This window comes from Salvelinus sp. IW2-2015, unplaced genomic scaffold (assembly GCF_002910315.2).
Source record: "Salvelinus sp. IW2-2015 unplaced genomic scaffold, ASM291031v2 Un_scaffold1555, whole genome shotgun sequence".
In the NCBI taxonomy this organism is placed as follows: domain Eukaryota; kingdom Metazoa; phylum Chordata; class Actinopteri; order Salmoniformes; family Salmonidae; genus Salvelinus; species Salvelinus sp. IW2-2015.
This window is the reverse complement of record NW_019942986.1, coordinates 23,248-36,823: the sequence shown is the minus strand read 5'-3', so window position 1 is coordinate 36,823 and position 13,576 is coordinate 23,248. Positions and strand designations below refer to the sequence as shown.

The following is a 13,576-nucleotide window of genomic DNA, read 5'->3' as shown; positions in this document are numbered from 1 at the left end:
TGATGAGCAAAAATAGAGCTTTTTGGTCTAAACTCCACTTGCCGCTGTTTGGAGGAAGAAGAAGGTTGAGTACAACCCCAAGAACACCATCCCAACCGTGAAGCATGGAGGTGGAAACATCATTCTTTGGGATGCTTTTCTGCAAAGGGGACAGGACGACTGCACCGTATTGAGGGGAGGATGGATGGGGCCATGTATCGCGAGATCTTGGCCAAAAACCTCCTTCCCTCAGTAAGAGCATTGCAGATGGGTCGTGGCTGGATCTTCCAGCATGACACAGACCCGAAACACACAGCCAGGGCAACTAAGGAGTGGCTCCGTAAGAAGCATCTCAAGGTCCTGGAGTGGCCTAGCAGTCTCCAGACCTGAACCCAATAGAAAAATCTTTGGAGGGAGCTGAACGTCCGTATTGCCCAGCGACAGCCCCGAAACCTGAAGGATCTGGAGAAGGTATGTATGGAGGAGTGGGCCAAAATCCCTGCTGCAGTGTGTGCAAACCTGGTCAATAACTACAGGAAACGTATGATCTTTGTAATTGCAAACAAAGGTTTCTGTACCAAATATTAAGTTCTGCTTTTCTGATGTATCAAATACTTATGTCATGCAATAAAATGCAAATTAATTACTTAAAATCATTACAATGTGATTTTCTGGATTTTTGTTTTAGATTCCGTCTCTCACAGTTGAAGTGTACCTATGATAAAAATTACAGACCTCTAACATGCTTTGTAAGTAGGAAAACCTGCAAAATCGGCAGTGTATCAAATACTTGTTCTCCCCACTGTATAAGGGACTGATCAAAGGTGTCATAAAAAAATATGCACCCCCCCCTCCCCAACGTAAAAATATTTTCACATGACCCTCCCCTTGTACATTAAAATAAATGGAACACCCTTCCCCCTCATAGAATTAACTCTAAATCACGTTTACGACCCTGTGTTTATAAACGTGGATATCAACTTCAGCATACTTTTGTTTCACAGTCGAGGGGCCAAAAAGTCAGGGTTTCGCCGACTACCCCAGACGAGCCATATTTATAATTATATAAAATATATGCAAAGAGTTTACCACCAACAGCTTTCTGTGCCAATGCACCACACAATCAATAAACAAAGCATACCGACTTCTGGCACTTCCATATTATGGTTTGTGTTTTCAACACCACAATAAATAGACTATATGTCAATCTTGACAAACAGAAAATACTTCCCTCCCTACCTTGTAGGTCTACCCAGTATAGAAGGCTTGACAATCTCTGAATGACATTCAACTTTTTAGTGTTTTGTAACAGATGACTCTTTCAGTTTGGATTGATTGGTTGATTTTATTTGTCAGTAAAAAATATATACATATATACACAAAGATTTTGTAAATAAGTCTGGGACTTATGTCCATTGTGGTCCCTATTTTCTACATAAATACATATACTTACATTACAGAGATACAGACACATTACAGAGATAGAGACAAAAAAATGCTCAACCTCCAGATGAGTATGAGGGAGGAGTTTTAGTACAATTCGTACCAGCTTGTTTGGCTGGTAGAGTATTCTTAAGATGTTTAGGGCTGCTGGTGAACCGTGAGGTGCAGACATAATCAAAGCCACACGGGACTAGCACACTAGCTAGGTTTCCATCCAATTGGTCATAAAAACAATATGCCATTTGAGAGTTTTCTTTAGGAAACAACATGACAGGGAAGATGTTAATTTACCAGACATCCATATGCATTCAGATCCGACCTGGCGCGTCCAGCTCCATCAATAAACCAGGGATTAGTTCATTTTCAATCAGAATATTTTGTATAAAGATAAGCATTATATTGTTAGATTATAGAAGTAACTCTGGTAGGCCTGAAACACGTCTTCCTCACCTCAAGTTCAACTGTCAGAGTCCAATTGGAGCGGCGGGGCGCACTGCCTTCATATCATAGGCCTGCAGTAGCTAAAGCTTAATAATAGCCACGCCATAACAAATGTTTCTGAATTGTATTAGGGTAATATCAAAAGTAAGTCAAGTCATTGTTTATAGGGAAAATACAAGCAGAAGAGAAAATGTAAATCATGGGAAAAACGCAGTGCCCTTCCCTGTGCCCAATAAAAACACACAACCCTCCCCTATTTCGGACCACACCTTCCCCAAGTAAATTTTGATCTTTCCCTACCACTTTCCTATAACAAAGTCTTTCCTATGTAAAACTGTCTCAACACCAAAATACGGATGCATATCTGATGGCGTTATGTTCATTAACCATCCAACCATCTCATGTGTAATAATCAACATCAAAGAATACTATGCTATAACGTGACAAATTTTGCCCCACCTCTGATATTGTTGCATGTCTCAAGTCTGTAAAGGTTGTACGAAACAAATTCAGTAACACATATTGTCATGTACAGTATTCACAGTTCCATACCTTGTGTCCATTCCGACATTTCCTAACAACAGCAGTATCTGAATAACACCATTAAAATCCCGCTTTGTGCTCTACAATTAGTGTAGCCATTACAGAATTACCATAGCAACTCTTGAACACTGCATACTACAGCGAGAGGCAACAACGGAAGTGGAGCTCCTTTCATAACATAACCCGATTTGTGCATCGTCAACTGTCCTGGTGTGACTCTTAAGCCTTAGAGAAGTGAGAACACTTCGGCTTTGACACTCAGACCTGTCAAGCCCAGTTTAAGTCAATGCTGCACTGGTAATTATATTACCAAGGATTCTAAGACTAAGCACCACCAGTGGAGATGGTGAGGAAAACACAAAGCATTTCCATTATGCAAGAAGCACAATTAGCTAGTATATCAAATAAAATCACATTTTATTGGTCACATACACATGGTTAGCAGATGTTAATGTGAGTGTAGCGAAAGGCTTGTGCTTCTAGTTCCGACCATGCAGTAATATCGAACAAGTAATCTAATAATTTCACAACAACTACCTTGTACACACAAGTTTAAAGGAATGAATAAGAATATGTACATATAAATATATGGATGAGCGATGGCCGAACGGCATAGGCAAGATGCAGTAGATGGTATAGAGAACAGTATATACATATGAGATGAGTAATGTAGGGTATGTAAACATTATATAAAGTGGCATTGTTTAAAGTGACTAGTGATACATTTATTACATCCCATTTTTTATTATTAAGTGGCTAGAGATTTGAGTCAGTATGTTGGCAGCAGCCACTCAATATATATCAGGAGATGTTCCTGTCGTTGGAACGGTAATTGTTGGTGAAGTGATAATTATATTCTGACAATATTCTTTGTGCACAGGAGAAAGTGCTAATTTGAGCTTGAAGGGGGCAATCTGCAGTTGAAACAACAACAAAGTGTTAACCCCGCCACTGATTTGGTAAACAACTGAGGGATGGGGCTGGAGAAATGTAATCATTTTCAAATTCGATGCAAGGACTACTATAGCTTTAGTTTCAATCATGTTTTGAGGCTATACAGTGTATTTTTACAATTACAGTGTTTACAAACATTGGAGTAAAACAAGTTTATATTTTCGGTTCGGATGGGGTAAACAGTTCGAGGCATTTTTAAGTTCTATTCTTCAAGGATCAATGTGTATATATCATTCATTTAAAAGTTTTTAAAAACTGTGTAGAAATCGCATATTGCCCCTTTAAGTATGATGAAGATAGACGTATCTCTCCTGTTGTGACCGATACACCACAAGACACAAATACACACACAAACTCTGTGTGTCATGTCATACACAGTACACACAGCAGTGTTATCTACAGTGCCTTCAGAAGTATATTTACACCTCTTGGCTTTTTTTCACATTTTGTTGGGTTACAATGTGGAATTAAAATGTATTTAATTGTCATTTTTTGTCATCTATCTCCATGAAATACTCTAATGTCAAAGTGGAAGAAGAATTATATATATTTTTTTTAAATGTAATGGAAAATAAAGCACTAATATGTCTTAATTAGATAAGTATTCAACCCACTGAGTCAATACATGATAGAATCACCTTTGGCAGCAATTACAGCTGTGAGTCTTTCTGAGCAAGTAGCTAAGAGCTTTGCACACCTGGATTGTACAATATTTGCCCATTAGTCTTTGAAAAAGTATTCAAGCTCTGTCAAGTTGGTTGTTGATCATTGCTAAACAGCCATTGTTAAGTGTTGCCATAGATTTTCAAGCCGATTTAAGTCAAAACTGTAACTGTAGGTCACTCAAGAACATTCAATGTTGTCTTGGTAAGCAACTCCAGTGTATATTTGGCCTTGTGTTTTAAGTAGTTGTCCAGCTGATAGATGACTTTGTCTCCCAGTGTCTGTTGGACAGCAGACTGAACTGAACTGAAAGTTTTCCTGTAGGATTTTTTGTTTATTTTTAGCCCCCAAAAAACTCCCTAGTCTTTGCCTATGCCAAGTATACCCATAACATGATGCACCCATCACCATACTTGAAAATATGAAGAGTGGTACTCAGTGATTTGTTGTGTTGGATTTGACCCAAACATAACGCTTTGTATTCAGGACAAAAAGTTATTACTTTAGTGCCTTATTGGAAACCGGATGCATGTTTATTGGAAAATGTTTATTCTGTACAGGCTTCCTTCTTTTCACTCTCATTTATGTTAGTAGTTTGGAGTAACTACAATGTTGTTGATCCCTCCTCAGTTATTTCCTATCACAGCTATTAAACTCTGTAACTGTTTTAAAATCCCCATTGGCCTCATGGTGAAATCCCAACAGACTCCCTAAGAAATCCCTAAGCGGTTTCCTTCCTCGCCGGCAACCGAGTTTGGAAAGGTGCCTGTATCTTTGTAGAGACTGGGTGTATTGATTTATCATCCAAAGTGTAATTAACTGCACCATGCTCATACTCAATGTCTACTTTCTTTTACCCATCCACCAATAGGTGCCCTTCTTTGTGAAATATTGGAAAACCTCCCTTATCTTTGTGGTTGAAATTCACTGCTCAACTGAGGGACCTTACAGATAATTGTATGTATGGAGAACAGAAATGAGACAGTCATTCAAAAATCATGTTAAGCACTATTATTGCAGTCCATGCATTTTATTATGTGACTTGTTAAGCAAACTTTTACTCCTGAACTTATTTAGGCTTTCCGTAACAAAAGGGTTGGAGACTTATTGCCTCAAGACATTTCAGCTTTTTTTAATGAATATATTAACATTTCTAATAAACATAATTCCACTTTGACATTATGGGGTATTGTGTGTGGATCAGTGACACAACATCTCAAATGAATCAATATTAAATTCAGGCTGTCACACAACAACATCTGGAAAAAGTCAAGGGGTGTGAATAGTTTCTGAGTAAATGCTTGCCTCTACTACTGTCGTATGTCTTTACGTCACTACCGCAATTTGGGCTTCTTTGCATTGACAACAGTCTCTCTCTTTCTATCTCTCTTCTAACCATAGATACTGAAACCACATCTTTTCCTCCTGCATGTTGAAACACACGTTGCTTTGGTATGCAGTTAAAGACTGACTGACATTAAAGGAGAATGTACTAATGATTTTGATTAAATGTATGTGTATGTTTGTGTTCCCACATGTGTCTGTGTGTGTGCGTGTGTGTGTGTGTGGGAGTTAGAAGGGAGAGTGTTCTTATCTTCCTGGCGCAGGATTCCTCTTCCTCCCCATCAGGGGGGTAATCTCCCCAGCTGGCACATAGATAGAGGCAGACACAGGCAGACAGTGCCCCAGTGAAGTCTGCAGCAACCACCACTGCATGCATAAACTAAATCACCACGCTCCTAGAAGAACACATCCTTAAACACAGGTCCAGGATCACCTTACCCTCCCTAAATCCAAACCTTAACCATTCTAGAGGGGAAAATCCAAAACTGACTGTTGATCAGTTTCTAGGGGTAACTAGACTGATCTTATTAGAGCACCTTCAATCTACATTTTTAAAGATCGACAAGTGTATCCCTGCAGCGCTTCCCATCCTTATTCTTTCTACAAGCCTCATTCTCATATTGGAAAACTGCTAGACTCCTGTAACAGCACTTAACGTATGCCTCAACTTCCAAAACCCTCTCCCTTTCCAGTGACAGTGTTGCTAATAGTTGTATCTCCCTGTGCCTGCAGAGGGTCAGACCTCAAACCAGCAGAAGCCTAGTGTTCCCCCTCTTCTATCCATCAGCTTTGAAGTTACAGGTAGGTGCTTTAGACCAATCCGAACCTCCCCTCTCTGCCTTGTAGGTGCTTTAGACCAATCCGAACCTCCTCTCTCTGCCTTGTAGGTGCTTTAGACCAATCCGAACCTCCTCTCTCTGCCTTGTAGGTGCTTTAGACACAATCCGAACCTCCTCTCTCTGCCTTGTAGGTGCTTTAGACCAATCCGAACCTCCCTCTCTCTCCTTGTAGTGCTTTAGACCAATCCGAACCTCCCCTCTCTCCTTGGAGGTGCTTTAGACCAATCCGAACCTCCTCTCTCTGCCTTTAGGTGCTTTAGACCAATCCGAACCTCTCTCTCTGCCTTGTAGGTGCTTTAGACCAATCCGAACCCCTCTCTCTGCCTTGTAGGTGCTTTAGACCAATCCGAACCTCCTCTCTCTGCCTTGTAGTGCTTTAGACCAATCCGAACCTCCTCTCTCTGCCTTGTATGTGCTTTAGACCAATCCGAACCTCCTCTCCCCTTGTAGGTGCTTTAGACCAATCCGAACCTCCTCTCTCTGCCTTGTATGTGCTTTAGACCAATCCAAACCTCCTCTCTCTGCATTCTTCTCCTCCTTGCTGTTTCTCTGTTCTACTTTTTTCCTTTCCATTCCTAATAATGTTTCTCAATTGAAGTATGTACTGTTAGCATGCATTTCTGTTTTGATGGATGATACTATGACATTGTTTTGATAGGTTGGCCTCTCCGCAGATTTTGCGTCTCAAGTAGTGTCGTTTTCTGAAACACTAACATGCGTTTTCAACTAAGTTTGAGCATAAATGGTTTCAAGAAGTGGTACGGAAAAAGGACAACAAAGTATTTGCCTGGCACATCGGGACAAGTTTTTAAGCTTTTGTGGGAATGGTGAAATAACTCAGTGTTGTTTTTCCAAATGGAATATGCAAAGCATCTGTAAGATGTTTCCCCCCTGTTTTTCTGCTCTGGCACACAATAAGCAGCACTCACATTAGTTGCGGTAGGGACATTTGTTTTTGTAGCTTCAATACAATGCAGGAAATACAAGCACATTGTATAAGTCGTGTAATGAAGATACTGGGTTTTTCTTTATCACAAACACCACTAATCTATTGGTCGACAATTTCTATTCAGAATGGATTGATGTACTTAGATTTAAGTCTGTTCTGCACACTAATAATACAAGGATTATCAGGCTTACCAAATGCAGTATTTGACCATTTGTAAGGGAATAATTCCTTTTGCATATCAATTTCAAAGCTGTGCTTTATACGCTCGGTATAATTATTTTTCAGCTCTCTTGACTTGATAAGACTCGAAGCACTGAATGTATTGTTGGAGCTGTCAGAGTTAGGCAGAGAGACGTGTGAGGATATCTTGATCTTCACATCCGGCTTAGTGAGAAAGTGTGTTTGTGTACAAGTGTAATTGATTGAAAGTGTTGCAACCGTTGATGCAATGTTTGGATCATAGATTGAGTGTCTGTACGTGTGTTTGGATCATAGATTGAGTGTCTGTACGTGTGTTTGGATCATAGATTGAGTGTCTGTACGTGTGTTTGGATCATAGATTGAGTGTCTGTACGTGTGTTTGGATCATAGATTGAGTGTCTGTACGTGTGTGTGCACATATACAGGTGTGTGCAAGTGTGTGCGTACGTGCATTTGTGCATGTGTGTGTGTGTACGTCTGTTCGTGTTCACATGTGTGCCCACGCGCCTCTGAACATTGCATCTGTGCGTGTGTGTGTTCATATGCTGTGGCTGAGGGGTGTACATTTGACAGTGTAGCCAATGGTAGTGGATTTTGCTTTGGACAATCTGTTAGGAGATCAAGAGCCTTTGTTGCATCAACCAGAACAACCAGCACTGTGCTTTTGTTCCAAAACAGCTTTGATGTGACAGACACACAAAACCACTCACCAACTTTCCACTCCAACTTTCAAACAAACCCATTTATTCAAGTGCATTTAAGAAACATCCAGAAAATGGCGTCTCACAGTCGGCTTCACTTATCCTCCTGCCGAGAAAAACAATCTCTCTTTTGTTGCTTTGCGTGAGGAGAAGTTCCTCTGCGGGAACTGTACACAGCTTCTAAATCTGAAGCGCTACAACAGGGGAATCATAGCACCGGATTATTCTTCATAGAATATGTATGAGGAGACACTGCAGCTCTTTCACACCTTCGGTACAGCCTTCATGTGTCTTCAGTGAGAGCGGTGGGCCTGTTTCAAGTGTTAGATTGCGCTGATAGGTTCATCAGAGTTCATTTATCACCCTGAAATGCTAACAGTATGCTAACAGTGGGGCGAAAAACAAAGGGAAATGACAGCACTTCACAGACTGTAGACCTTTACTGTGGGTTTCATGTGCTCTCTTCTGGGACCTTGTTTTTTGTTTAACCTTTATTTAACTAGGCAAGTTAGTTAAGAATTTTATTTTATTTTCAATGACAGCCTAGGAACAGTGGGTTAACTGCTTTGTTCAGGGGCAGAACAACAGATTTTTACCTCGTCAACTCAGGGATTCGATCTTGCAACCTTTTGATTACTAGTCCAACGCTCTAACCACTAGGCTACAGGCGTGCATTGAAGTAAAAACCAACGGTTTTTTCCATTTTGCATTTTCCTCTGCATTATCATAACCAAGAACACTAGTAAACATTCTGCATGAAGACAAGTACGGGATAAGATCAAAGAGACAAATGGAAAATATACTCAGTCGATTCCAAGAAAATACTTAAATACCACTGCTGTATCTAATCTAACAGTTCATCTGTTTCTCAGTATATTTGTTCATCTATTTCTCTGTATTTGTCTGGGTATATCGTAATATTTCAGAATATATCAGTATATGTATGACTATGTTAGTATGACTATGTTAGTATGTACAATCCCCTAAGTATTTGTTTGGACAGTAAAGCTAAAACGTTTAGTTTGGCTCTATACTCCAGCATTTTGTATTTGAGATCAAATGTTTCATACAGAATGTCACTTTTTGTTTGAGGGTTTTTTCATACATATCTGTTTTACTGTTAAGAAATAAAAAATACTTTATGTATCTAGTCTCCCCATTTGAAGGTGTCAAGTAGTCGGACAAATTCACTTATACAGTATGTGTATTAAAGTTGATAAATGAAAGCCATATTTCTAGCATACAATGATTACATCAAGCTTTTGCAGTTTGTTTTGGTTGTGTTTCAAATTATGTTGTGCCCAATAGAAATGAATGGTAAATAATGTATCTTTATTTTTAACTCTGCATTGTTGGAAAAGGCCCCGTTATTCTACTGTTAGTCTACACCTGTTGTTTATGAAGCATTTGACAATTTTGATTTGATTTGATTTAATGTGTACCATGATTACAGATAATCATGAACGAATCGTGAACAATGATGAGTGAGAAAGTTAGAGGCATAAATACCCCCCCCCCCCCATCCAAAATGCTAATGGTGAGAGGTTAGCATGTCTTGGGGGTATGATATTTGTGCCTTCTGTAACTTTGTCACTCAAATGGGGGGACTACATACATCAAGTGCTTTAATTTCTAAACAGACTTGTATGAAATACCCTTAAATTAAAGGTAACACTCTGTTCTGTAGCCTCATGAAACATTTGATCATTTTAATGAAATTGAAAATGTAATGTTTTAGCTTTACTGTCAAAATAAATACATAAGGGAATGTACATATACAGTATTTCGGGAATATATCAGTATATTTCTGACTATACTGTAAGTATATTTGTATGCCTGTCCCTTATTTCCATGTCCCTAGCATCCCGTCCTGTGGACAGCAAGCTGTGTGGGGGTCCCATCCCCAACACGTCCCAGCTGTGTCACATCCCCTGTCCCATCGAGTGTGAAGTGTCTCCATGGGGGGCCTGGGGACCCTGCACCTATGAGAACTGTGATGTCCAAGAAGGGAAGAAAGGTGTGTGGATAAGGCTTCGAGTGGGACTACTGTATGTCGATCACACTTTATTTGGATAGTCCCATATAGATGATCTACAGATGGTCACACTATCAACAAACAATCAAATGCTTGCTAAGGTTAGGGTTAGGTTTAGAATAAAGGTTACGTAAGAGTTAAGTTTAGGGTTGGGATAATGGTTAAGGTTAGGGCTAGGGTTAGGCTTAGTGGATAGTTAATTGAAATGCTGTTGACAGTTATTGAACATCTACTGAACACCTATAAACCATTTATAAACAAGGCACTGTTTCAGAAGGTTATACAGTAATTAACAGTGAATATATAGTAGTTGGTGTTATTGTAGCCATCGTAAAGTCCTCTTAAACAAACATATTCTGGCATAAATGTAGTATCCCACATGATAATTACACGCTGGCTCTTCGCAATGAAATCCTCTCGTTTGTATCAATGTTTGGTCAATTTGATCACAGTATGTGTTAAAGTGCAAACAATTAACTAGGCAATTACTTGCTTGCACTTGTACACTAATCCCAGTCTTATCATAGTAACATATCTTATTATTCAATCAATTCCAAAGGAGAAAAATAATTTTTCATTCTACATTTTTCATATTAAATTGAATTATGTGTATTTTTCCATTCGGCAGGTTTTAAACTGAGGAAACGGGAGATCAGCAATGAGCCAACAGGAGGACCAGGGAACTGCCCTCACCTGGTGGAGGCTGTCCCATGTGACGAACCCAGCTGCTGGGACTGGCGCCTGGTCAGACTGGATGAGTGTATCCCCGACGGGGAGCTGCCGTGTGGCTCCGGGACACAGACACCTCAGGTCCAGTGTGTCAACAGCACCGGTGAGGAAAATCATGGTAATAACTAATTATCGGCTAAAGATTATTTCAATTGGATTTTTCCTTCGTTAATTCCGTTAAACTCAGTCTCCATAATCGTTGCTGTGTGATTGTAGATTAAGCTCTGTGATTGCAGTCTATAGGTTTATTGATTTGGTTACTGCACATTATAGAGTCCTTTATTTTCAGTGGATGTTTGCTTGACTAATTCATGTATAACACAGCCAACAGGCAAAACTGACTGAAATGACGTCGTTACAACCAGAAAATGGTTGAAATGTTGTCATTAAGACGTTATTTCAACCAGTTATGCCTGCTAAGCTAGCATAGTACAATAAAACTGTACTATAGTATTCTGACTTACTATTATGCTCAGAATTCACCACATTGTTAGCTCAGCTCCCTGATCCCCCCAAGAGTAGCCCACCACTTCCAGATTAACTATTTACATCTGTGATGAATAAAGGTGTCCGCATGCTTCCCAGCTGAAACAGTTCGGAAAAGTTTGTGCATACAGTGCGTTCGGAGAGTATTCAGACCCCTTGACTTTTTCCACGTTTTGTTACGTTACAACCTTATTATCAAATTGATCAAATAAAAAGGTGTCCTCATCAATCTACAACAATACCCCATAATGACAAAGTGAAGTTTGCAAATTTCTTAAAAATAAAAAACAGAAATAACTTATTTACATAAGTATTCAGACCCTTTGCTATGAGACTCGAATTCGAACTCAATTGCATCCTGTTTCCATTGATTAACCTTGAGATGTTTCTACAACTTGATTGGAGTCCACCTGTGGAAAATTCAATTGATTGGACATGATTTGGAAAGGCACACACCTGTCTATATAAAGGTCCCACAGTTGACAGTGCATGTCAGAGCAAAAACCAAGCCATGAGGTTGAAGGAATTGTCCGCAGAGCTCCGAGACAGGATTGTGTCGAGGCACAGATCTGGATCTGGGGAAGGGTACCAAAAGATCTCTGCAGCGTTGAAGGTCCCCAAGAACACAGTTGCACACAGAACACAGTTGCCTCCTTCAATCATTCTTAAATGGAAGAAGTTTGGAACCACCAAGACTCTTCCTAGAGCTGGCCGCCCAGCCAAACTGAGCAATCGGGGGAGAAGGGCCTTTGTGAGGGAGGTGACCAAGAGCTCTAGAGTTCCTCTGTGGAGATGGGAGAAACTTCCAGAAGGACAACCATCTCTGCAGCACCCCACCAATCAGGCCTTTAAGGTAGAGTGGCCAAATGGAAGCTACTCCTCAGTAAAAGGCACATGACACCCCGCTTGGAGTTTGCCAAAAGGCTCCTAAAGACACGCAAACCATGAGAAACAAGATTCTCTGCATGATGAAACCAAGATTCAACTCTTTGGCCTGAATGCCATGTCTGGAAGAAACCTGGCACCATCCCTACGGTGAAGCATGGTGGTGGAATTATCATGCTGTGGCGATGTTTTTCAGTGGCAGGGACTGGGAGACTAGTCAGAATCAAGGGAAAGATGAACGGAGCAAAGTAGAGAGATCCTTGATGAAAACCTGCTCCAGAGTGCTCAGGACCTCAGACTGGGGCTACGGTTCACCTTCCAACAGAACAATGACCCTAAGCACACAGCCAAGACAATGCAGAAGTGGCTTCGGGACAAGTCTCTGAATGTCCTTGAGTGGCCCAGCCAGAGCCCAGACTTGAACCCGATCTAACATATCTGGAGGGACCTGAAAATAGCTGTGCAGCAACGCTCCCCATCCACCAGACAGAGCTTGAGATCTGCAGAGAAGAATGGGAGAAACTCCCCAAATACAGGTGTGCCAAGCTTGTAGCGTCATACCCAAGAAGACTCGAGGCTGTAATCGCAGCCAAAGGTGCTTCAAAAAGTAAATACTTATGTAAATGTGATATTTAATTTTAAAAATGATGTACTTTTGCAAAAATTCTAAAAACCAGTTTTTGCTTTGCCATTATGGGTTATTGTGTGTAGATTGATGAGTGAAAAAAAATATGGAATACATTTTCGAATAAGGCTGTAACGTAACAAAATGTGGGAAAAAGTAAAAAGTCGAGGGGTCTGAATACTTTCCGAATGCACCGTATATTATGACATTTTTTTTTGACATTTTTGTTTATTTTGAACTTCGGTGAGGGTTTTTTCGGCTGTTCGGGCACATACAATTTTTTATGGAGGCAAGTTCGGAGCCGAAGTCTACGCCCCCTTCGTCGGTGATTGGTCAACAGAAGAGAGTCTTCAATAAAGGCGACTAATTTTCAAGCACATTTTTTGATTGAGAAATACTGCACCAAACATCTTAGTTAGATGTAAAATTGAGTGGCTAAGATTTATCTTAGATTAATTCTGATTATTTTGAGTAAATGTATACTGGCTACGGCATTTCAAAATGGACAAACAAACACTTTTTCTTGTTTTTCAAGCGAAGGTCTTTTAAGGGAGAATGCGAGCACACTCATTTAGTTTGGCTAACCGAGTTCAGCTAGGCACCAGCCGAACTGAAGCATGCTGATGCCTTAAATCAGGGTCTCACCCTCTGGATACAAAATCAGATGTTGCTCAAGGTGACCTCTCTACCAACCCTCTAACATATGGCTATACTGTAACTGAGTGAAGAGCTGGGTACGACTAGAGAGAGAATGGTGGT

General features: G+C 40.3%; 1 protein-coding gene across 1 annotated transcript in view; it reads left to right on the top strand.

The window, feature by feature from the left end:
• The window catches only part of LOC112071250 (thrombospondin type-1 domain-containing protein 7A-like), a 52,942-nt gene extending 41,900 nt beyond the window's left edge, over positions 1-11,042 (top strand). The window contains exons 5-7 of the mRNA XM_024138716.1: positions 9,919-10,074; positions 10,721-10,924; positions 11,038-11,042. Coding sequence (XP_023994484.1) covers positions 9,919-10,074; positions 10,721-10,924; positions 11,038-11,042 — 365 coding nt within the window. The remainder of the gene's footprint in view (positions 1-9,918; positions 10,075-10,720; positions 10,925-11,037) is intronic.
• Positions 11,043-13,576: the final 2,534 nt, after the last annotated feature.